The sequence below is a fragment of the Rhinatrema bivittatum genome, chromosome 3 (assembly GCF_901001135.1).
Source record: "Rhinatrema bivittatum chromosome 3, aRhiBiv1.1, whole genome shotgun sequence".
NCBI lineage: Eukaryota > Metazoa > Chordata > Amphibia > Gymnophiona > Rhinatrematidae > Rhinatrema > Rhinatrema bivittatum.
In genome coordinates, this window is record NC_042617.1 from 578,464,525 (window position 1) to 578,491,376 (window position 26,852).

Consider the following 26,852-nt stretch of genomic DNA (forward strand, 5'->3'; position numbering starts at 1 on the left):
CTTGGCTCAGAAATGGAATGTGCCCCAGGAACTCCAAGCATCGTCAAGGTCTGGAAAAACAGAGCTGGCAGTTCATCTCTATGAAAGAAACATCACATAGTTCTATACTGCTCCAATCCGAGGGGGGAAGGGAATTCCCCATCCTCAAGAGAGGCAGGACTGGCGCCATCCTCCGAGCCAGCCTGAGCTCCATCCAGAGGACCCGCTGCAGCACGAGGGACACTGCGGTGCTGAAAAAACGTAGAAGCATCCGGACCGAGAGACATCTGAGGACTACTTACAAAGCCACCTTCCCCTGCTGAGTAACAGTTAGGGAAGGGTGAAGGTCAGGCACCCCACCTGAGACATTTTCAACCAGACCACATCCAGCTGGAAGAACCAGGCTTAGCCAAAAACAGAGGAAGACAAGACACTCTGAGCCTCCAAGCAGTGCTGGCACAAAGCAGCGGGCACTTCAGAAAGGAGACGCCCGAAAAGGACAGACAGTGCAAAGATAAGGTGCTTAGGCTTTTTTTTTTATTTGTATTTTTAAATGTTCACAAATATTCAATCTTACAGTTGAATCAATTTACAGAAAAGAAGGTGAATAACCATCTGGTCATTTTAAGCATTTTAACTCAAGAAAAAGAAAAACAAGATAATAAACCTTCTGATCTGAAATTACCAAACTACTATAGTAGGGGAGTCCGGTATATGAGCAGTCAAATGAAATATAACAACATAGTTGCATTAATTTGTCACTAGTGAGGATAGGCAGAAGAAAAACATTTTATGCCATGTTTAGGAATAAATTCTATTCTACACCCTGGTTTCGTTGTGCTTCCATGAATCTCTCCAATTGTTCAGGCTCAGAGTATACATATCTTTCACCCCCAGTATACATTATGCATTTGCAAGGGAATCTCAATTTAATTTGTATCCCAAACGTCCTAGCCTGATTTACTAGAGTCAAAGGTTTTTTCCTTCTTATTTGAGTATCTTTGGATAAATCTGGGTATATCCACACTTTCTGTCCCAAGTATAGAGAAGCTCTCTTTACTAAAAACATTTTCAGAATTTTATCTCTATCAGACATCTGTTTAAATTTAACCAACAGAGTGCCTCTCTTCTCTACTTGGGAACTGAAAGAAGTTTCTATTAATTCTGTAACATTAAGTGATGTTTCTGCTACATTTTGCTCCATCAAATTTTCATTTTTCCAACTGATAAAGTAGGCATTATAAATCAAAGGAAAATCTTCTACTGACATTGATAATGTTTCTAAACAATAATTTTTTAATTGCTCGCAAGGAGAAATTAATTTACACTTTGGGAAATTTACATTTCTCAAGTTGGTATATTTAATAGAATTCTCTATACCCTCAATTCTTTTCAATCCCTGATTTTCACCTTGAATGATCACTGTTTGTACTGATTTTATCTGTTTTATTTCTTCTTCTATTTTGTTCGTTTTCTCAGCCTGACTTGTCACTGTTGGATTTATATTAAGTAAAACATTTTGCATATCTTTAATGTTACTGTTTAAACTTATAATATTCTTTTGCAAAACAATTATGGCATGCCAAATTGTATCCATTGTTATATTTGATGGACTACCTGCAATCACACCTGGTACTGGGTTATCCAATTTTAATATGGGTGATTTTGGTCTATCACTACAACCCTTGGGGAGATTAGAATCTTTCTTGCTAGTAGGTGTACTAACCCTACTAGGACCCTCCCCCGGAGTAGGGAGTATAGAATCTCCCTGCTCAACATACTCTGAATCTCCTACGACTACGAATTCCCTAATCGGGCTCTGTCCCCCTAGCGAATCTCGCAAGGAGGGTGAGCCAAGTTCATAGTCGGATGCAGAGCTACGGGGGGGAGAAAGGTGGTAATGGCGCCCTGGGACTTAGGCTTACTTCTCCCGGAAGGAGAGATGGCTGCTCACCACCTCCTCCTTTCATGGGATACTCCGAGGCTATCATTTCTGCCACTGGGTAATATCCTGTAATTGCTGTTTGAACAGAGGTTGGTCTCACAGGGGTTAAGGCTTCCTGTCTGACCTTTCCTTTACGTTTAGAATGAAGCATAACGTAACAAGGTAATAAGACAAACAAACAGCTTATACAAGATAAAACTTATCCTCACTTAACCCGAAAAATTTATACCAAAGAAGAGTTTCCAGCTGAAGAGAGTCCTCCTCGTGCTCCACTTCAAAGGGACCCGGCAGCCTTCAGCCTTCGCTGGCCTAAGCCGAACCAAGCCGCGCGCGGCTTAGGTAGCACGCCGATGGCGGTAGTGCGCCGTCTGTCGCCCGAACTTATAGCTCCAGGCACTTCCTGATGATGTCACTCAGGCTCCGCCTCTCCGCTTCGCCCGCGGCAGGCTCGTGGGATGTTCCGGGGTCTCTCACCTCCTAGAAGCGCAGAGGTAGGCCTCTCAGAGTGTTGGTACGAGTTTGGAAAGTCTCTCCCTCTTTCTCCTCTCCTCGGACTCCCCGTGCTTAGGCTTTTGAGGCACAGGCACAATCATAGCCGACAATGCACTGAGCAGCAGCTGAAGGCATGCATCTAGTTGCTTTTTGCCTTTCTTTTCTGTTTTTTTGGATTTATGCACTCAACTATGCGCCCAAACATTATGTGTCCAAGATTTATGCGCACACACCTAGGCACTCACTCAGGCAACCAAAATGAGAGCACGCAAAAAACATAAGCGCATAGTGCCATTTTAACGCTGATGGCACTCAAAATTCAGGGCTTTACCATGCACCCAAAAACTGGGCGAGAAGTATACGCCAGACCAACAAGCCAGTAGAGGGCAGCCACCGAAAGTGCACGAAAAGCCGTTGCGGCCTACCACACTGCGCGCAGCAAAAAAAGCCTCGGACCGGAGCCTAGCCTACAGAAACTGCTCAACCCGCCAGGCTGCCCATGTCCCTCGACCTGCCACAGAGTGGGACAAACGTCAGAATGACACTGAGCTTGGAGACTGGCCTTACCTGGCTGAGCACAGAGATGGTCTCTGGCTGCAGGGGGAGAGAGCAATTGCCATCACTGCCGCGCTCAGCTTCCTGCAACCACTGCCTTTCAGCCACTCAAGCAGCTAAGTCCATGCCGGCAAAACCAGCTACCGGACCAAGGCACAACGCTGATGGACCATGGAAATCACCTCAGGAATTCTCAACTGGGGGAGGGACCTTTAGGTATCACTTTAGGACAGTGGGGCTTTCTTTCTTAATTTAGATTCCAAATATCTCCTTCCAAAAAAACTTGAAGCAAACCCCATAGGGAGATGCACGTCCACCATCTGCTGGAGACGGAGAATACTGGCAGGCTAGGGTCACTGTAGGGTAATGTATACTGTGATGTCAGCTTGCTCCATCTCCATCTGCTGGCAGGGGAGCATAAACTCATTGGTCCTGAGTCCACCTGTCTACACACTAGGAAATAAAATGAACTCTGACAATTTACTTTTATAAACACAAAACAAGAAATCGTTTGAATATGTAACTTGTGTTCGTCCTTCCTCTATGACAGCATTTTGTATTAAGCAAGTTTAAAAAAAATATATATTGACATTTTTTAAAACTATATTATGTTGGTCAACAAACACTTATTTTTCACTTTTACAAGAGGAAAGCCTTTAAAGGATGAATTTTCAAAAACATATACTGGGGTTGTGCACGGCAAATACTTGCGCAAGTAGAACTCTGTACATGGAAAGCCAATTTTCAGAAGAACGGGAGGCATAGACATGTATGGTCGCTGCCGCAAGAAAAGTATGTTTGGAGAAAAAAGGGTGTTCCGAGGGTATTCTGGGGCGTGATTCGGAAGTACATTTACATATTTTACACAACAGAGTATGTGCGTGCGTTATCAAACATGCATGCGTGCTAGGGATGTGCATTCGTTTAATTCGTTTCATATGTTTCCCATTACATGTCAATTAGATGTGCATTCGTTTCATATGTTTCATACGTTTCATATTACATGCTTGTATAGGAAACATATGAAATGGATGAAACGAATGCACATCCCTAATGCATGCATTTATGCCTGCTAACCAAGTCACAGAAATTAAATGCGGCTTCTCTTTTTGTTGGTGAATTTTGGCTGGCGGAAGAGTGGAGCAGGAGGTGGAGGTGGACCGCGGTGCGATCGCGGCCGGTTTCGCACCCAATATTGGGCGCGAAATAGGATGCGAAAAGGCTCCTTACCTTTTCGCCGTCCGCACCTTCTTTGCAGAGTCGGCCCCGGTGACGCCCCGACTCCTCCTCTTCCGGGGCCGACTCCGCCCCATATCGCTAGCGCACGCTTGCGCTGATAACGCAAGCCTGCGCTGCTAGCAAGCATGCGCTAGCGTTGGAAAATGAGGCCCATGGTAAAGGTTAAGGACATGTTAATATTAATAGACATCCATTTGCAAAGATTAATTTTTAAATGTTTAAATATATCCAGTACTATGGATTGCACGAAGGGTTGCACAAAGGGGAGTGCCCCTTTGTTGCGCCCCTTCGGCGCGCAACGCACGGCACAAGACGCCTGGTGATATAGTGCCGTTAACGGACCATCGGCATCATCAGTGACGTCAGGGGGGCGTGTCTAGCGATCGGGACTCTCTCCTCGCGCTTCCCTCTCATTTCCAGATGAAAGTTTGCTATTGGGTACCTGCCAGTTACGGGACAGGAGTACAGCATCATCACTGGTATGAATCCTGGTTAGGCAGCAATCACCAAATCAAATAAGCTCCCGAGTGGGCCTTATAGCGCTATCCACCACCCCAATGAAAGATCCCCAAGCCCCCAAAATGAGAATTTCACATGGCAGGCCTTCAGGCATGAAAAGCCTTCTCCCCCCCGCCCCCCCAAAAAGCCGAAAAAGAATAACTGTAAGGACTGCAGCATTAGGTAATGTGGGACTCACCGAGGGCTGGACACAAAATTCAAGCCCTTGGCTGCCATTAATATTTGGGGGGGTTGCAGGTAGGGTGAGAGGATACGTTGGCAGCCATTTTTAAAGGGCTGTTTTGAGTAATGATTATCACGCCATTTTTTTGCATAGAGAAACAGAAGGACGCTGAGTTGGCGAATTGTATGAGGGAAAACAGTTACCAAAATGTATGTGCTGTTAAGTTCTTTTGAAAATGAGTGAATTTTTAAGTGCAATGTATTGATAAGGTTGTATTTTTATTTTAGTCTAGTGGCGAATTTTAAATGTCCTGATGCAGCGAGGTGAAACATGTACGTGCCGAGTGATCAACTACACCACGACCGTATGATGAGAGAGGGCATATTACAAGTTTGGAAAGACCATCGGGTCACATGAAATGTGATCGTCTGGATTAATATATTTTGCCTTTGATATTGGAGAAGAACTGCATTTTAAGAAGAAGAGCATTGCACTTCAATAAGGATTGTTTGTCCTCATCAAGGACTTCAGTCTTTTAGGACCAAGAAGGGCAATATATTGTTTGAATTATCACTTTAAGAAACGGTTTTGTATTTTTTAGAAGTCTGTATTCCTAATTAGGACTCCATCCTCGCTAAGGACTTTCACCCTAGCAAGAAATTTGCATCTTTTTTTTTTTTTAGATCTTTGTATTTAATAAATATAGCAGAAATTAAAGAATTCTGAGGATTAAATATTTAAAAGGAAATATATATTAAGTACAATTAGTGTAGGTTTTGTTATCTTTGACGTCCTTTTTAGGAATCCATGGGGCGCACACACAATACTCAGGGGCTAAGTGGCCTTCCCACTCTGCTTAATCTCTTCCGTCCAGGTTCTACAGGATTCTCCGTAGGGGGAAAGGATCGCCTCTCGGGATTTCCGTTTCTTTAATAGGTGCCAATAACCATTACTGATGATGTAGAGTAAACATAAAATATGCCACTCTGCACAAGCCTCTTCCAAATGATAGCCATAAAACAAGGCAAACAGGTAAAACAGTGAACTGGTGAGTCTTGGGTCTCTTCTTATTCTGAATTAGAATTGTGAAGCCTCCCACAATTACTATAGATGGTAGGCTTGCCTTCCAAATCGAAATCCCTCACTCCGATACCTCGGATTCATTTGCTAGATAGCAAATTCTTGATTTCGCCTCTCCTTTTCTCTCACTTTTGTACCGGATGGCTGCCCCAGGCTCTCCCGTGTCTTGCCTCTGTCAGCATCAGGTACCGAATGAGAATTCTCACCTTCTCTAGTAATTTATTTTATTTATTTTGGTTTTTTATATACCGGTCTTCTTGCATTAGATGCAAATCAAATCGGTTTACATTGAACAATTAAAACTTGCTTGAAAAAGCATTACATGTAACAAAGAACATCAAAACATGAAAACCTGTTGGAACAATAATAAAACACAGAGTTTGAATTGTTCATCTTTACCAGATGCCTTACAGGAAAACAAAAAATGGATTAAAATTAAAAATTAAACAACATATGGAAGTATCGAGAGAAAATAGAGCATGGGAGCACTGAGTTAAAATTATGAGAGAGGAAGAGGAGAGGTAAGGGGAAAAAGAACAGAGGGACCAGAAAGGTGGTTAAAAAAGGAAGGATTAGAGGGAGGAAATTGTAAAAAGAAACAAACAAATCGAATTTGCCATGGTAAATCTACAGTAATGGTGCTGTGCAGGCCCTGACCCTCTCGCGCTGAGAGAACAGATGGGAAGAGCAAAGCAAAGCAATTTCCCCAAACAAAAGAGAGAGGAAAGGTGGAAAAACTTCCAAACGAGAAAAATGTTCTCTGGCCTGGAAAGGCAAAATTAATCAGAACGCCTCTCACATCTCCAAAATTCCTGGTCCCACTGACTGGGGCCTAGGATTTATTTTTATTTTTTTAGGGAAAAGGAACTGAAAAGAAACAACTGCACTCCTTCAGACTTCCAAGTAAATATCCTTCTCCTGTGTCTTATGGAAGGACAGGAAGCGGCCATTGCAGCAGCCTCCCATGGGGGTAGCTGGGGCACTGAATACATTGCCTTTCCACAATGGGGCCCTGCTCCTGATCTGATAGATGAAAGTTTGTTATTGGGTACCTGCCAGTTACGGGATAGGAGTCCAGCATCATCACTGGTATTAATCCTGAAGAAAAGTCTCTCCGAGGTAGGAGCAGAAGGAGTAACATCATAATGTGCTGTATTGTTTTTGCTAATGACCTCTTTGTCACAGTGTTATGAAACGTGCCAAAACCGATACCTGGCTTTGATAGCAAACTGATTTCTAGCTCGTCGTTAGGTAAGTCTATTTTATAAGCCTGTTTCTGTTTGTCTGGGAAGAGCTTTACAAAGAGAGCCTGGCACTATCTGAAATTTACATGCATCCTCTCTGGAAGATGTGGTTGATTAGGAAATCCTAGTCCACTGCACCGTCAGGTCCACTGCACCGTCAGGTCCACTGCCCGCGTCAGGAGTATCACCGAGTGATACTCCTGACGCGGGCAGCTTAAGTTTTGGAAAATTTACAAAATATTAGCAAAATTCAAAGTTCTCTTACCAGTTAGAGTTAGAAATGTCAAGGAGATGAGGAGATTCATACCCCAGTTCATGTTACAGGTGAAAGCAAAGGCTCGTCCTTTAATCCCAACTGGGAATATTTCACTCAACACCAGCCAGGCCACTGAAAAAAATAATAATATTAAATCATACAAGAGAAGAAACCAATGCCATGAAGTGTGCCTAGTGGCACACTTCATGTTATGAGTGTGCCACTAGGTTTGATTAGGCTACCATTCTAATATTTTGCAAAAGAACAGCTATGAAATCAGTAAATCTACGATATCATTGTTTTTATGGTTTTGCAGGTCTATGGATGTGATATTGATTTTATGCAGCAACAGGATGGCCGTGGTACATAACCTGTCTACCTGTACTTTTAATGAAAAGCATAATATTAAGTGGAACTTTCTAAAATGAATTAGTGCAAGTTATTCATTAGGGTATCTGGCGCGATTAACAAGCTAGATGTATAATTGGGTACAAAAATACAATTAAATACAAGGAGAGGTGCACAAATCTGGTCCGAGAGGGCTACAAACAGGCCTGAATTTAAGGATATTCCTAATGAATATTCATCAGACATAGCTGCACATGAGAATCAGGTTAATTTGTACAACAGGGAAAAGGAGATGAGGAGGTGAGGTTGGGGTGGACAAGAGTTCTGTCAGAGTTGGAAACGAGTCAGGAACTCAGCTCTGGAACTGTGTGTGAGCCCCTTTTCTAAAGGTGAGACCAGGGAAGGGGTTACATTATAACAAAAAAAATAAAACCATCTATTCAGTTTTAGTCCCTAGACTCTGGCAATAAAAGTTCTTTATCATTCTGGAACATTCTATGTCTTTATCTTCCCATGGCCCTTTGTAAGATTACAATATATACTGTATATATATATTTTAAAACTATGGGTAGGTAAAACACCTCATTTGGTTCCCCAACACCCAATAATGTAATGTTCACACTGTTTTAGTTATTCCCAAAGGTTTTTGAAATTTATTGAGAGGCAGATCATTGTACATTTATTTATTTATTTATTTTTATATACCGGTGTTCCTATATGAAATAAAGATCACATCGGTTTACATTGAAACAGAACATGAAAATTGCCAAAAGGCATTACATAGAACAAGGTTATGAAACTTGGAACAGTGTACATAAGTTCAAAATTTAACAATAACGTTGTAACATTGATGACCAAAAGATAAAGGAGAAAAAAATGCTCAGAAATGACAGATTTTGCACTTTTCATATAAACAGTCTATGAAATCGCATTGGATTCCACCTCTGGATTCTTCAAGTATGATCAAACTCAGAAGAATGATGTATTTCTTGGAAGGACGTTTTCTAGAGAGACACCCTTGATGAAACTCTCACTAAAGAAGTTCAGTCGCTCAACTCCAAACGTATTATATCACAATGGGTCTTCTTAAGGCAGAACACACATATACTGAAATCCATGGGTGTGCCTAACCTGTGCTTTGTTATTGAGAATGTTCCAGTGTTTTGGAGGTTACAGGACGGCATCATCATCATGAGTGACAGGGTGGTCCATCCCCTACAGAAGGGGCAAGCAAAAGCACTTGGCAGACTAGGTTACCAGGCGATCCTCACACCCATCAGCCACCCAGCTGTCTACATTCCTAATAATCAAATCACCAACTATGACGGCCGACCTAACCCTAACATTACTCCTCTCATTGATGGGCTCAGTTTTACGAGGGCTTGATGCAGATGAATCTTATTGCCTTGTGCTAACTGACCTAACTGCCGCCTTTGACACTGTGGACCATAATCTGTTATGCCATCAGATGAGAAACATTGGGATTGATGGCATAGATGGTTCTCTTCATTTCTATCTAACAGAACATTCCAAGTCAAACTGAGTAGCCATATATCTGACACTTTCCAGTGTGATTCAGGTGTCCCTCAAGGCTCAGCCTTCTCAGCAATACTATTCAATATTTACATGCTCCTACTGTGTAAATTACTGACGAATCTAGAAAAAGCTTTCTTCCTGTACACTGATGACTTACAATTTTACGTCCTACTCTCCAAATCATTTGAAAATACAGTTTTGATACTCTCTACTTATATGAAAGCAATACAACAAGAACGATCACCCTTGATAACCATCTCAATCTCCAAAAACATATCAACAACATGACCAAGGACGGTTTCTACAAACTACAGGTTCTAAAGAAATTAAGACCACTACTACACCATACTGACTTCCGAACAGTCCTCCAAGCTACCATTTTTACAAAGATAGACTACTGCAACTCGCTACTCTTAGGCCTTCCAGCATCATTAATCAAACCCCTTCAAATGCTGCAAAATGCAGCAGCAAGAGTCCTAACCAACTCGCGCAGAGCCGACCACATCACCCCAATACTCAAAGATCTCCATTGGCTCCCTATTTCATCTAGAATTCTTCACAAGAGCCTCACCATTATCCATAAAACCTTACACAATAATGACGTTCAATGGCTTAATGATGCCCTACAATACCGTACATCCAACAGACCAACCAGAACCGCTTACAAAAGATCCTTAGCCATTCCCACATCCAATCTATCACAACTCATTTCCACAAAAAAAGTGCTATATCCTTAGCGGGACCAACCTTATGGAACTCCATGCCTCCAGATCTCCACCAGGAGCAATGCACTGCCACATTAAAAAAAAAACAAAAAACTAATGACCTGGCTGTTTGAACAAGCCTATACCTGAAGTATTCCCACGCTGCTATTTCCCATCACCCTTCTAACTCAGCCATAGTACTCCCCTACAATTCCCCACTCTGATGCCCACTAGCCACTACATTTGTTTTATAGTTACTTGTTTCTCTAGGCTGATATTTCTATTATTTTTATTATATTATATTATATTACCTGTTACTCTAGGCTATTTGTTAAAAAAAAACCTAGCACTATGGTACTGTAACACTTTACTATTTTTCCCCTACAGCCCAAAGTTCACTTATGTCCTGTTTAATGTAACTTTATTCTTCTCATTTGGTTCATATGAGTTACCCCTGTTGTCTGTAAACCGATGTGATATTGCTATGAACGTCGGTATATAAAAGTTTTTTAAACTGACATTAAACCCCAAAAAGACTGAAATAATTTGGCTGAGTAGAAACTCATTGATAGTTAAATCACCTGCCCTAGACTTGGGTAATTTTCAAATTAATCCCTCAAATCAAGTACAGGATTTAGGTGTACAGCTAGATGAGAACCTCACAATGAAAATGCACATCAGTAAATTAATTAAGATAGGTTACACCAAGTTGCGTATACTACATCTGTTGAAACCATAATTAATGTTTTGGATTTCTGTACTATATTGCAAACTCTAACCTTCTCAAACCTTGACTACTATAACTCCTTACTACTAGGTCTTCCAGCAGGTTACTTAAAACTACTACAACTATTATAAAATGCTGCAGCAAGAATATTATTAGGATCCAGGAAATATGATCACACTACACCCTGGCTGATGTCACTGCATTGGTTATCAGTACAATCCAGAACGTTAATATTCAACATCATTCATTCCAATAACTCCGGCTTGTTAAGCATGACAGTTCAATCTTACAATCCTCAATGAACACTAAGATCTTAATATAAAGGACTGCTGACTATTCCCACAACTGACGCAAATAAGAGATTGAATATTTTCCATAGTGGGTCCAAAGCTCTGGAATTCTATGCCTGAGAAGTTACATATTTTACCAGAAAGAGATTTAAATGTGGATTAAAAACATAGCTATTCAAAAACACATTTAATTTAACTTAAAAACATCCGAGTATAAAAAACCACAAAGGAAAGGACAAATCATGAAGAATAAATCATATGAGAGAATGCAAGATTCTCAAAACAACCCACTGACTAAGATGTGAAAACCGTCATTTCGTTTTAATTACCCATACTCTTTGCCATATGTACTAGATCAATTCATATGTACTAGAAAATTTCACTTGATAGATATTAATGCCTGCCTGTGAATTACACCTCCATTTCCAATCTTTATTTGTTTGTTGAGTCATAACTGTGAATGTCACTTTGTAAACCGTTGTGATCTATACATTTATTTATTTATTTTATTTAAGCATTTTATATACCGTTATTCCTAATAAAGATCACAACGGTTCACAAGAGACATTCATAGATCATGGCTATTTGATAGTTTGATGAGACATTCATAATATGGGTCTATACATTCATAGGGTCAGATCAATACATTAATGACTCAGGGTGATACTTGAAAGAGGAATAGTAGATGTCATGGTGAGTAAAAGGCATAGTTCATGACGAAGAGTATGAATAAATAATCGTTCTTCACTTTAGGTTGAGTGTATCTGAGTGGGAATTATTTGAGAATGTAAATATTTAGTTCATTAAGTGTCAATTTAGAGACTCCTTTCTTCTAGTTGAGTTAGGTTAGGTTGGGTGTGTTTTTGAAGAGCCCTTTTGAATTTCTTTTTGTCTGGGATCAGGAAGGGCGTTCCAATGATTTGTTCCAGCAATGGAAACGGCACGGTCTCTTATCTGTGTCAAGTGTGCTTCATGTGTTGGGAACAGACAGTAAACCCTTAGTTGGGGATCTTAATGATCTTTGGGGATTGTAAGGTTGTAATGATATGCTACTCATATCAGTGTTATTTGACTGAATGATGTTAAATTTTAAAGTTAGTACTTTAAATTGGATTCAGAAGTGAACCGGTAACCAGTGTAATGAGATTAGTGCTGGAGAAATGTGATTGAATTTTTTGGCTCCTAGTAAGAGTCTTGCAGATGCATTCTGCAATATTTGTAATGGTTTTAAGAGTTATTCGGGCAGACCTAGAAATAGGGAGATGCAATAGTTTAGGTCTGAGAAAATTAAGGGCCGGATTTTCAAAACGTTACATGCGCTGGGACTATTTTCAAAAGCCCGGCGACGCACATAAAGCCCCGAGACGTGAGTAAGTTCTGGGGCTTGCAACAAAGGGGCGGGGTGGGATCAGAGGCTCCCGGCACAGCGGCCATTTGCTGCTGTGCCGGGGATCGCACGCCGGCAGTCGTCCGGTGCGTGCAACTTACTTCAGCCAAAGGGCTGAAGTAAATTTTGGAATAAAAGAAAAAGGTAGGGGGGAAAGGGAGGGGGAGGTAGGGAAGTTCCCTCCAAGGCCACTCTGATTTCGGAGCAGCCTGGAACGGGGGAAGGCAGCGCGGCTCGGCGCACAATTGTGTACCCCCTCACGCGTGCCGACCCCTGATTTTATAACATGTGCACGCATGTGCGCACCTGTACGTCCACGCGCAGATCTTAAAATCTACCCCTAAGGTTTGCAATATAGTCTGAAACTCTTTGAAGGTTAGCAAAGGCTTCAGATGTTGTAGAAACCTTAACTTCTTGTAGCCAGATGTGATTAGCTTATTGATGTTGAGGTTCTCCATCCAGTTGTATGCCTAGATCCCATACTTGGTCAGAGGGCGTAATTTTAAAATTATAGAGGTCAAAAGCTGATGGTTTGATGATCAGGAAGTTTCTTCTTAACCAGATAATTTTGTTTTTTTAGGGTTCAGTGTCAGTTTTAGATGTTCTAGCTCCTACTGAATTGCTGTCATTATGGGTTGACAGACGTGATTCAGTGTATTCAAGAGGTTTGGAGAGTGGAATGTGGAACTGTAGGTCATTAACATACAGGAAGAACATGTTTCCAAGGTCTGTAAGAAGTTTGCATAGAGGGAGCATATAAAAGGAATGACGGGATATAAACGGTCGAAATAAATCAAATAATCTCAAGGCAACTGAAAATAAAAGAATTCTCAGGTATGAAGAGCAGGGGATTTGTTTATCCTTATTAGTATTAATTACTGGATGTTATTTCATGTGTCTGCTGTTTTGAAACATTTTATTGGTGTTTGGAAAATTTTCAAAACTTTTCATGAGTTTTTAATTATTGGATGTTATTCATCAGCTATTTTGAAATATTTACTCCTTTCATTAGTATAGAGGTCCATATTCATAAAGCCATTTAGATGGCCAATTCAAAAGTTATCCTCTAAATCAGTGGTTCTCAACCCTGTCCTGGGGACCCCCCCAGCCAGTCGGGTTTTCATGATATCCACAATGAATATGCATGAGAGAAAATTTGCATACACTGCCTCCATAACATGCAAATTTTCTCTCATGCATATTCATTGTGGATATCCTGAAAACCCGACTGGCTGGGGGGGGTCCCCAGGACAGGGTTGAGAACCACTGCTCTAAATGGTAAATGGTAAATTAATGGCTATAAATTTAGCTGGATAAAAAAAAATAAAAAAGAGGTGTTCTGGGGGTTTCTGGGTAGGCCTAACTGAACTGAATTTCAGGTATATCTGGCTAAGTTAGTCAGATAAAATTCGACCTGTTTCAGAGCAGGTCTAAAGTTATCTGGGCTTATGTGGTTGGATATCTTCAAAAGCCATCCGGATAAGTAGCACCGTCAAAAAAAAAAATAAAAAAAAAAAAGAAGAATTCTAGGGCCTGTGGCCCGATTTGTATCTTGCCCACAAAGTTAAATTGTCGGGCCCTGTCGGGCCACGCTCCCCTACCTCCAGCCTCCTTGTAAATGTGTAAAAATGTGCAAGAGGTCTGCTCCCCCCACCAAGCCCCGTCTCCGGTTCTCTCTATAATAAACATTATTACTGCTGCTCCTGCCGCTGGGCCCTTGCTCCTCAACTCCCTGCAATTTAAATATCCAGTGCCGTACTCCCCTCTCCCCCTATCCCCCCCAAATCCAAAATAAACCTGCTCCCTGCCATCTCCAGTGTCGCCTCTGCATACGTTGCACCACTTACTGCTGCTCCGGACAGCAGGAAAGCTGAAAAACCAAATTTAAAAAAAGGGGTAGTTAAGGGGGGTGGGGGGGGTTTAGGGATCGGGAAGGATTGGGGAAAAGGCAGGCAGGGTAGGTAGGGGGTTTAGGAAGTTCCCTCCCAGTCCGCTCCTTTATTGGAGGGACCTGGGGGAAGGCCCTATCCTGTCACCGCTCGCTTCTTAGAACATTCCTTCCCCCCCCCAAGCCCTTTACTTCTACTTATCCGGATATCTTTTGAAGACACCAGCTTTGCTCTGTTTCCAACAGCACCTCTACTCAGAAGTTATCCAGCTAAATGAATATTGGGGCACTTATCTGGATAAATGTTTGCCAGATGTCTTTATTATCCAACTAAAAACGTAACTAGATTAACTTAGCTTGGTTTATTAGTTTACTGAATTTTATATCCTGCTTGTAGAAAAACATCCAAGCTGGTGTTCCGGGGGCATGTGGACAGCTTATCCAGCTAACTTTGATATTCGGAATTAGCTGGGTAACGTATCCGGCTAAGTCTGGTCATGCCACAGAGCTGTCCTAAAGTTAGCTGGATAAGATAGTCAGCTATTGTCATGGCTTTGTGCCGATGTGTAGGGTAAACTCCTGGACTGGAGTGGTGCCAGACTGGGGAACAGCTGGCGATACAAGAACAGGCTGTACTAATATCTTCTGCCTGACCGGCCACATCTCCCTTGGGTTGAGGCTGCAGGTTCTGGTGGCCAGCAGGACTTAAACTGGCAGCGCACTAGAGTCAGAGGTATAGAAGGGTACCCACTAAAAAGAAACAAGGAACAGAAGGGTGCCCACAGAGAGAGACACAAGGCAAGGAGTGTACCACAAACAAAACACAAGGCGGGACAGGCACAGAACAAACAAAACAGGAGGCCACAACATAGGGCCAAATGGATAAGAAACTAAACAGAACAGAGAAGCAGGCAGGCTACTATTACTGGGGGCCAAACTAAGAGCAAAAAAACAAAGCAAACAGAAAAGCAACAAGGCTAAGGCTAAGGATTGCAGCAAGGCAGAACTAAGATGGCCACAACAAGGAATGCGGAAGACTCCAGGCTGAGGCAGGGCATGGCAGTACTGTATCATACAGTCTCTGAGGCATAAGCCTGTGCAGCTCAGACTGCGGCCCACTGAGGAACCCTGCTGCTCAGCAGCCAGCATGCTCACACAGAACACAGTTTCGTACACACCTGAACAGAACGGCAAAGCAGACGTGAAGAACCTCCCACTGGTGGAAATGGCAAAGGGCATGCTGCGGTAGGGGATTTGCATGTCAAAGGCCCCTGGACTACGGTTGGTAACTTGCAGTGAAATATCACTTTAAAGCAAAGGATAGTAAAATCTTAAATTACAGAAATATGACTGAAAGAGTCCTACATTGGAGAATTCTGAATGAGAGAAAGATGTAATGAAAAACAGTCCTACAAAACAGATTCTCACCCTGACTGACTAACAAGGGGAGTCAGACCCTTGGGTACATAGTTCTCAGACAACAGAAAAAAAGGCCCAGCAAGAAGGAAGGGTGTGCACATATTCTCTTTCCAGGGTCCTGCTGGGTCTTGGCCTTTTGGCTGAGAGAAGGTGACTCTTCCAGGCTGGGTAATAGCGAATGACTGGCCATGAGCTTACCAAAGCTAAAATCACTGAAAGCTGAGAGGGCAGAGAGCCTGAATCACTGAATGCTAAACAAGCCATGAGCCTAGAGGAGCTGTAAACCCAATCCAGGGAAAACCGTCCTACCAAGGGAGAAGAATCAAAGGCCAGCGGCAGATCGAGCGGTCTCCCAGGAGGGTGTGGACCCCAGCGACATATCAAGCGGTCCCCCCTGGAAGAAGGGGACACCAGCAGCAGGTCCAGGGGTGCAGTTGGGTTCCCCAGGAGGGCATGGACCCAGCAGCATTCCTGGAGGTGGAGTCAGGTCCCCCAGGAGGGGGTGAACCCCAGCAACAGACCGGGAGGCAGAATCAGATCCCCAGGAGAGCATGGACCTTTCAGCGGAGCAGAAGCGGCACCGAGAAGATGGCAGTGGTTTAGATACAACAGACCCCCCCCCCCCAGGCCAATACTGCCCACCAGCCCAGTTGCATCTTTACATATTGGTGAGACTTGGTATAAAAGGGGGGAAGATAATGATAACACTTGATTAAGTGGGAACTCAAGAGGTCCTTTCTATACTAAATGGTGGTATACCATGGGGGCCAACAACCCCAAATTGCGAAATATTAAATGTTCTTGCTACCTTGTAAAAATGTATATAATGTGTGGCCTGAGACTATTAACCACGAGTAGATAAGTGTGCTGCCTGACATCCTTTTAGCAATGTACACAATCACATAGAAATGTATATACTTATAAAGCGTAATAAACCTGTATATATTTGTACATACTGCCAGCCTTGTTCACAGTCCCATTTGTTTTCCTGGGGTGAAGGGAGGGAAATCCCACCCATTAACACCTTCATCCCCAGGTGGAGGCACAAGGCGCAGAGAACGCGAGGACTGACAGAGTCTGCCCTGGGGGGCTCCCACCAGGTTGATCCTGAACTCAAGGTAAGTGCTCAACGGGCGTTACGCTCGTAAATGAAAAAGTCTGCTGTACTGTAAAGGATTTACGCCCTCCCCGATGTAGCTTTGTGTGAAACACGGTTCTGTGCTGGGGGACCAAAGAGTTTTTTTGAAATGTCAGCCTGTAAACAGCATTTCCTGAACTCCATTTGATTAAATTCTTGTCTTGAAGTGATATTCTGATGAATTGTGTTTGGATTTAGATGATGAAGCACCATCTCCATTTTCTTTTCTGGCAGAACATCTCACACGAGTCACCTGAGAGTATTTGGCAGCAATTCCTAGATGTAGAACCCAAGTTGAAAACGCTCCAAGATGGCAGACAGAGCCACACAGGGAGTGTTGCTGCTTTATCCAGAGACGTTCCTTTGAAAATTACCCTCTTTGATGGCAATTTCTGAAACCCACGTGGGCAACTTAACTCTGTACCTATGGCACTGCAAGCAAATTTTCAAAAGGGAAACTCCTCAAAACTCATGCAGCATTCACAACACAAGTTCGTTGATGACTGCAAACTTTCCATTAGCACGGGATCAGATGCAAAATAAATACCAGAAAGTACATACAGTAATATAAAATGAAATCATCATGCATACTTTCCCTCCTCCGACCTAACCCTGCCCCTTTTTCTCCAAAGGCAAATATATGCATGCTATTTATTTTGCCTGCTGCAAACGGGAGTAGTAATCAAACTTGGTTTTTACATGCGTAAATGCACTTACCAGCATAATTACTCCCTTTATTTTTAATTTGTGGGTCAAATTTTCAAAGCCATTTGCACACGCAAAAAAAGCTGTTTTATAAGCATAGGAAAGCTTTAAAAACTTGTCTGATGAAAGAATGCATTTAGTTGATTTGATTTTTATTATATTTTTAATTTTATTCTTTTTTAGAATATATATTTGTAAACTGTTTGGGTTTTATGTTGCAAATCGCTTAGGAAGATGCATTCTGTGACATGATATATACATGATTTTTAAATAAATAAATAAATGGCTTGTTAAAAAAAAATTATGGTCTGTGCATGCAAAAAATATGCATAACACTCAATTTCACATATACTTTTCTGCATGCAATAAAGAGGCGTTCCAGGAGACAAAGTTGGGATTTATTCACATACTTGTACACGTAAGTCCACATGTACAAGTGACGCCATCCCAGTGTCTTTGTGGGCGGAAGTTTATATGTATACTTTCTGAGAATTTTCAGAGGGTGAAGAATGTGTGCATTTTCTCTTATTTGTGGAAATACCTCATGTAAAAGCGAGGAATTTTAAATTGTGCACACAATTGTGCACGTATGACTTAAAATATGCATACCGCATGAGTGTGTGCACCTAATTTTAAGAAGTTACTACACCAAACCAATTAAGCCTGATACTTCACTTTTAATACATAATGAGGTAGATCTTCAAAACATACGCGCGTGCGTACTTTTGTTCGCGCCACCAGATTTTATAAGATACACGCGTAGCCGTGCGCCGCCCCGGCATCCCCCGGCACCGCCCTCCCGGCCTGCCCCCGAACCGTCGCCACGCCCCCGGACCCGCCCCTTTTACGAAGCCCCGGGACTTTGCGCACGCCGTGGCCTATGCAAAATAGGCGCGCGAGTGCCCTGCGCGCGTAAATCCCCCCGGATTTACGCGCGCAGGGGTTTTAAAATCTACCCCATATAGCACAGCTCGCTGCTTCAACGGCTGGGGGGAATGAAGATAAGATGATTTACATTCAGACAACTACCAACAAGGACTGAATTGCATAGTCTGCGTAAACAAATAAGCGTGGGAGTAGCTTGCTAGTTGCGGCGGTTACTACCCCTAACCAATTGGGCTTGATACTTCACTTTGATGCAGCTCCAGCACTGCTCTCTACATCAATAGCAGGGGTGGAAGGAATTAGAATCAAAAAGTTACCAATAAGGGCCCTGACCTCAGCGGTCAGAGTAACAGATAAGTATGAGAAAAATAAGTGTGAAAGCTTGCTGGGCAGACTGGATGGGCCGTTTGGTCTTCTTCTGCCGTCATTTCTATGCTTCTATATGTTGAGCAAACATAATTCACATATCTTCCTTAGAAATTTGTTGGCTTTAACATGTGCAGGAAAGTGGATTTTAAAATATGCTTGTGAGAAGGATATTTCCAGTTTTACCAATTAGTCCACCAGTTTACCCAGTCTTTATCGAGGTCATCTAGACCCCAATGATTCTTCAGCCTACAGTCCTACACTGTTTACCCAGCCCCTCCTACCCAGTGGCTTTTGGCTTAAAATGAGTTTTCTGCCATAAATGAGTTTATGAAGAGCAAAGGTAAATATGCACAGCTAACAGCCCCACTGCACACTGCAGCCACTGGATTTATAATATGGATTTATGCTTGGAAATGTTGGCCCTGCCCTAGAATTCCACCTTTTCCTGCACATTGGGTTGCTCATGCAAGTGCATATACACACGTTTAAAAATAGGAGTCCCTTGCTGTAAGATTCATGGACCTTTGTGCTGTGGTGGGGATGGCTCAACCTACAGCGAAGGCCCCGTAAGTCCTCACCAACAGCTGGAGGATCTATGGCTGAAAAAGAGACAGGTCAGGAGCTTCTACTGTACCAACCTCTTTCCCCTGAGGTTGAGCCCTTGGGTTCCAGGGCCAGTAGGATTAGGTGAGAGTCTCTAGGGAGCAGGCATAAGCGTAGGTCCGGTATTAGGCTAGGGTCAGAGGCAAAGTGGGAGGATCAGGCAAGGGTCAGTGGCGGGCAGCAGGCAAGAATGGTCAATATCCGGTCAAGAGTCAAGAGGTAGGCTGCAGGCAAGGGTGGTCAGGTCCAGGCTAAATTCATATGCAGAAGTCAGTCCGAAAGCAGGTGGAGGAGACAAGGAGAAGGACTGACCCAGAAAGGCAAGAAGAAGGCAAGGCTGGATAAAGTCAAAACAGGCTAGGGTAGGGGGATGAGGCAGACTGGGCTGGAGAAACAAGGCAGGTTCAGGTTCAGGAGTGCAGGAGAAGCAGCAACTCACACTACGCCCAGGTGTAGCCAACCCATTGCTGAAGCAAAGAGGAAGCAGCAGAGAAGCTCTGATATAGGGCTCTGGGAAGTGATGTCATCAAGGGGGCATCGCAGTCTATTCCCGCTGGAGATGATGGACACACGCGCACCCAAGAGTGCGCACAGGAGGCGGTATCTGTGGCGGCATCATGCCGTATGGCTGGAGGTTGGCAGCGTCCGTCGCTGTAGAGAGGCCCACTTGACTGGCAGCATAGGGGCGAGCGTAGTACCTTGCGGGAGCATCCGCAAGCCGCCAAACGTAACACTCGCGCTCGGCCCTGATATATACATGCATATGGGCCTTCTAATGCGAGCAGCTCTTTTAAAATTCACCCCATAATGTCTAAATCAGGTCTCTATCAGGTCAACACGGCAACATCCTGATTAATTTACCTACCTAATCGTGAATGTGGCTAAGCAGAAAGCACCTTAAAAAAAATAAACTTTAAACACTGATATCAGCTTAGGAATTAAATATAATTCAAAATTGTTAGGGTTTCAGCCTAGCATTTGGCTGTTGGCTCCTACCATTAAGAGGCAGTTAATTTTATTCTGACTGCACACTGTTACCTGTTGATACCTGCATGCTGTAGTGTTTGAGAGATCCCCTATCTATGGGTAAGAAACAGGTACTGGCTTTCAGCTCCTGAATAAACCTGCGATACTACGACTCCTAGGGACACACATTTGTTTGTAATGAATGGGTAAAACGCAACAAATGAGACCATTTTTGTTTCATTTGTGGCCCCCAAAACAAATGGAGGAAGCCCACAAATATAAACACGAATTTCTGTTTTATTCGTTTCTGTTTCCCATTCAAGGTAACTTATAGCAACCGAGCAATGCCTGTGAGAAAGTAGTCTGAACAGAGCCCAGGGGGAGAAATTGGCAGGACCAGCCTACTGCTGGTACCTGAATATAATTCACTTTGAAGTACCTGAAAAAGCAGAATATAAATCAATAAAATAAATATAAAGAACTAAATACAAATCAGAGATGTTGACCTCCTCCCTCTGAAAGATCTTAATAAGGGCAAAGAAACTCCATTTTTACTGTTAGATTTCACAGGGATATTTTATCATTTCGGAAGATCTGATATAATAAAAGGAGAGAAGATTTTTGGCATTGACAAAAAGTTTTTTGCATCTACTGCTGCAGCTACAATGTTCTCTCACTGTGAGAAAATAAACAGAGGTGTTACACTCTGTCCGCTCACTGAAGTTGGGTAGCGAAGACAAAGAAGCAGTGAACAAACAGCAGTGATACTCTGTCTGACTGTGCCCAGCGGCAGTGTACTGCTTATAGTGCAAAGAAACAAACCGGGAAACGGTCCACCTATTTGACTACACTATAAAAATAGCCCCTGAAGCAGAATATAAATCAATAAAATATAAAGAACTAAATACAAAACAGAGATGTTGACCTCCTCCCTCTGAAAGATCTTAATATGGGCAAAGAAACTCCATTTTTACTGTTAGATTTCACAGGGAAATTTTATCATTTTGGAAGATCTGTTATAATAAAAGATAAGGTTTACAAAAGAAGGAGAGAAGATTTTTGGCATTGACAAAAAGCTTTTGGCATCTACTGCTGCAGCTACAATGTTCTCTCACTGTGAGAAAATAAACAGCGGTGTTACACTCTGTCCGCTCACTGAAATAGGGCAGCGAAGACAAAGAAGCAGTGAACAGACAGCAGTGATACTTTGACTGTGCCCAGCGGCAGTATACTGCTTATAGTGCAAAGAAACAAACCGGGAAACGGTCCAATATTGCAAGCAGCGACCAAAGAGCAGTGGATCAGTAAAAACGCCAGGGACTCTTTATTATCACAATCTTTACAAACTGCCAGACTCAGGCCGAGTTTCGCTCGTGCGTGAGCTGCTTCAGGGGGCTATATTTATAGTGTATGGAATCCACCTATTTGACTACGCTATAAAAATAGCCCCTGAAGCAGCTCACGCACGAGCGAAACACGGCCCGAGTCGGGCAGTTAGTAAAGATTGTGATAATAAAGAGTCCCTGGCATTTTTACTGATCCACTACTCTTTGGTCGCTGCTTATAGTGCAGCCTGCAGAGGGAAAACAGAAGAGCGGCCTTGCCAGCCTTGTCAATAGCTTCTCTGTCCGATAGTATTTTTGTGTGTGCAAAAGGAGTCAGTCAGCATTGCATACACCTATACTGCATCTGTGTGTATGTGTGTATGAAAAAGACACATTTTTGCACACACTGGAAGGGACAGCCAGACAGCAGATAGCTTATGCCACTGGCTTGTTGCTAACTCTGCTTGCTAAGCACTGAAGTGAACTCCTTTTGTCAACTCGATTAAGTGTGTGTGATAGACAGATACTCAGTCAATATTAGAGTGGCACTAGTGAGCGGTATAGTACATCAGTAAAGTATATTGTGACATGGCAGGGGAGAAAAAAAAAAAACCTGATACTTCACACATATCCAGCATAGCTCCCTGCTTCAATGGCAGGGGAGAAGAAAAACAACCGATAAGGGCTGTATAACATAGTCTGGGTAAAACAAGCATGGGTGTAGCTTGCTTATTGCGGTGGTTACTACCCCTAACTAATCAAGCTTGATATTTCACTTGGATGCAGCTCCATCACTGCTCTCTACATTAATGGCGGGGATGGAAGGGAAATAGAACCAAAGAGCTAAAAGAAACAGATAAGTATGAGAGAAAAAAATGTGTGAAGCTTGCTGGGCAGACTGGATGGGCCGTTTGGTCTTCTTCTGCCGTCATTTCTATGTTTCTATCAAAAGCCCCTGCAGCCACTTCCAATTCTATCATGCCAGAACAAGTAAAAGGGAAAGGAGGGAATGGCTGCAGGCAGAAAAAATAGCAGGGGCAGATGATTATGCGTTGCTGCAGAGCCAAACGAGCCTGTCAGAGGTGCAAGCAGTAGCAGCAATGAGCAAAAAGGAAGACGACTTGCTCCTAAACTTAAAAAAAAAAAAAGAGTATCAGGGTCAGACTTTCTCCTCCGTAATACTGATTCCAACTCAACCGTGGTTGCCTTGATTTCTTGAAGTTACCTCAGCCCTTGACCAGGTCAATCACTCTTCGTCGTTAGCTAAGCTAAAGTTTATCGATTCGGGAGGACAGGTATCCCAAGGATTTGCCTCTTTATTTATTAATGCCAGAGTTCCCAGTAAGAGATGACCCAAAAATCATAGCATTGGCTGAAAATCAGAATCCCTCAAGAATTTTGACGACAACGTTTTGAAAAATTTTTTGCATTTGCCGCATGAATCATTTCACTCTCCAATGTTGTAAGTCTCCGATTTTTGGAATAGGGATTTTAACATTTAAAAGTCGTGTTTTACATGCTTCTTTTCCATCTTTTCAGCATCGAAACACCAGCGGTGTCGGGCATGTTAGCAGAGCGAGCAGATGAGCTCTTGGGACTCTTGCTTCTTTTCATTGAAAAGAGATAAGTGCATTTATTATCTCTAAGAAAATAATGTTAAGTTGGAGGCTACGTGAAAAAGAAAAAAAAAGAAAAAAAAATGTTTCAAAAAGTTGTCGTCAAAATTTTGGTAAAACTTAAAAAGTAAAACTTAAAAACCTGCTTACAATATAAGTGGCAGTGTTAATCATGGTTTAAAAAAAAGGGTTACCCTATGATTGTAATATGAATGGGCAGCCGAATCGGCATTTGTACATAAAAGTTAAAAACGCTGTTAGGGTATATCTTATTGAAAGAACCATGTGTTATATGTGACTTTTTTCTTTGGAATATTGTTGTTATCCAGTCACATTTTTTCCAGTTTTGAATGTTCTGGTCTCTGGCACCCTTGTGATTTTTTTTTTTTTTAATTGCATTTTCCTCTTGGGAGATCTGCAGCCGCCGCCTCCTCCTCCTCTTTTTGGTCAGTTCTGTGGTTCTCTCCTCCTCCTCCCCTGCCAGCCAAACACTGGGAAATCCAGAGCTTTCTACTGCCACCTTCCCCCCCCCCCCCCACCCCGCTCTTAAAGGAACAGTGCCCAGGTTTAAAGTGTGTGTTCAGATTGTGCTGGACACACATTTTACATTCTGCGCCCTGTTTGTTTTTTGCTTTTTTAACTCCTGATGAATTAACATAGAATTTAGCTTGCGGCCTTGGCAGTTAAAACAAATTTAACCTGTTCGTTAACAAACAGTGAGGTAGATATTCAAACATGGCGGCTGAGTAAGTTAGCGGTGTGGCTGTGCCGCTGAATATACCTGGATAAGTTTAAAGTTAGCCAGATAAGATTATCAACTAACTTTAGACCTGCAGGTCTAAAAACAGCTACTTACCTTAGTCAGATAAGTTTGAATATTGACACTTACCTGGCTATGGCTTAGATTCATCATTTTACTATAATTTTCACATGAATAGCGCCCGTGATAAAAAAAAAAAAAAAATAAATAAATAAAAGGGAGGTGTGGTTAGGCCTAGCTGAGAAGTGACCAGGCTCTCTACCTGGCTGCTATCAAGCTAGGGCGAGAGCACACTGCAGAAATCTCATCTTTGTGTACCTTTCCTCACTCCATATCACATCGAACCTTCCCTGCTGTGCACTGTGCTGTTCGTACCTCTGACTGTGCATGTAAAACTGGCCCCCAACCCTTAGACCACCAACAAAATCTCACCTCGCGTTACTTGATGACAAATATGTGTTCCACTCCAGAAGCGCTCTCTCTCTCTTTCTCCTCCGCCCACGATAACTCCCTATCGCATTCTGATGAATGACCCTGTAACTTAGCCGGATAAGTAGCTCTTCCCAGTTACTCCCTCAGCATGCCTCTTTTTCACCCCATTAGATTTTAGCTGGATAAGGAGGTTGAAAATACCAAAACTTATTTATTTTTAGATTTTTATATACCGGTGTTCCTATATGAAATAAAGATCACATCGGTTTACATTGAAACAGAACATGAAAATTGTCATTTAGACAAGTTATCCGTCTAGCCATAGCCAACTAAATGGCTTTTGAAGAGCTACCTCTGGGGCCAATGTAATAAGATGTATTGCACGCCCGCTTTCTAACAAGCGCACAGCCACGTCCCCTGGGCACCTGATTCAATATTTAAATATGAGGCGCACTAATTGAGAACCTGTATTGGTTTTCTCCACCAAAAGCAATAAATTAAAGTGACACGACGATACTAAGGGGGAGGACACACTGATCACAACCCAGAGAACCTAAGTTTTAATGTTTTTCATGAGCCCTTGACTGCAAACTGACTTCACTCCACCTCCGAGGCGGAAGTTAAATTTGCTGCATTAAAAAGTGTGTGTTGAGCACCCAGCACCTGACTGCAGCGGGGGTAATAGCGAATGTCCTCATCTCCATTCTATTAACATCTGACAGGCGCTGTCGGCTTCACGTTTGTGTTTGTGAGTGCTTTGGACGTGCTAACTTCCTTACTGCATCCAGCCCTAGTCTAGAGAGCATCAAAAACGCGCATCCCACCACGTGGAAACCTGTGCACTATGCTGGGAGCTCTTTATTGCACCAGCCCCAAACTGTGCTGAATTCCAGCAGACAGGTTTAATGCACAGGTTACTGCATCAGCCCGTCTGTTTGGGAGAGTGTATGCCACTGCTACCTGCCCCTCTCCCTCTTGCCAAGAGCCGGATCTTGGGGTGATAGTCTCTGGCGATCTGAGGATGGCAAAGCAATGTTGCAAGGCAATAGCTAAAGCCAGAAGAATGCTGGGCTGCATAGAGAGAGGAATAGCCAGTAAGAAAATGGAGGTGGTGATGCCCTTCATGAGGCCTCCCCTGGAGTATTGTGTTCAGTTCTGGAGACCGTATCTCAAAAGGGTCAGAGATAGGATGTAGGCGGTCCAGAGAAGAGCGACCAAAATGGTAGGGGCTTAGAAACCTATGAGGAGAGACTGAAGGATATGAACATGTACACCCTGGAAGACGGGAGGCACAGGGGAGATGTGATACAGACCTTTTCCATTGGAAAGAAATCAGTAGAAGTATGAAACTTCAAGGAGGACGCCTCAGAACCAACATTAGAAAATATTTCTTCATGGAGAGGGTGGTGGATGCCTGGAATGTCCTTCTGGAGGAGGCGGAGATAAACACTGTGGATCCCTAAAAGCTAAAGGATGGAAATGAAGAAAAGGCTGCATTAGGTAACATGCTGGTGCGGTGGTTACTACCCTTAAGCCCGGATTGCAAATGCCCTGCATGCGTAAACTTCAGGCTTTACACGCGCCAAGCTAATTTTCAAAGAAGCCCGGCCACACGCGTTATAAAATCAGCGCGTCCATGTGTGTGCGCCGGGAAGCGCGTGTTATACAATCCATGGGCCGGGCACACCTGCACGCCAGATTTTATAATCCACGTGCGTATGTGCAGGCGGCGAGCGCAAGAGGGGCGCTTTAGCAATTTCCTCGCTGTAACGCATTCGGGTGTTCCCCAGTTCCCTACCCCCCCTACCCATACTTCCTCCCTCCTCCCCACCCCCTAAACCCTACCTGTTTTTTTTTAAATTTTCTTTGTTTTCCAAATTACTTCAGCTCCCGAGCCAGCCGCCGGTGTGCAAGTCACCAGGACAGCGAACAATGGCGCTGTCCCAGCCCACCCCTGCCCCTTCGAATAAGCCTGGCACTTGTGTATGTACTGGGGCTTTACGCGCGTGCTCGTGCCCCTTCGAAAATTGGTTCTGCGTGCACATGGCCCAGCCACGCGTACAGGGCATTTAAAAAAAAATTTCTTACTCACTCAGGATATCTGAAACGGGCCTGTAAGAGTAAGCAATTCCTGGCAAAAGTGCCAAATCTTACTTTCCTGATCTTCGTCAGCTGGTAGAACTTTGCAATTTTTACAAAACTTTAGAAGCCGAACTGCAAAACCATCTGGTCCGTGGACTCCCTGACATAACCCTGTAATCTGGAGTCTTACTGAGAACAAC

General features: G+C 43.0%; 1 protein-coding gene across 2 annotated transcripts in view; it reads right to left on the reverse strand.

The window, feature by feature from the left end:
• The window catches only part of SLC2A12 (solute carrier family 2 member 12), a 109,610-nt gene that overhangs the window by 22,200 nt on the left and 60,558 nt on the right, over nt 1–26,852 (reverse strand). For both annotated transcript variants that reach the window (XR_003855762.1, XM_029596606.1), the window contains exon 3: nt 7,482–7,604. Coding sequence is in view for 1 of the 2 variants with exons in the window: in XM_029596606.1 (XP_029452466.1) it covers nt 7,482–7,604 (123 nt within the window). In the remaining variant the exon portion in view is untranslated. The remainder of the gene's footprint in view (nt 1–7,481; nt 7,605–26,852) is intronic.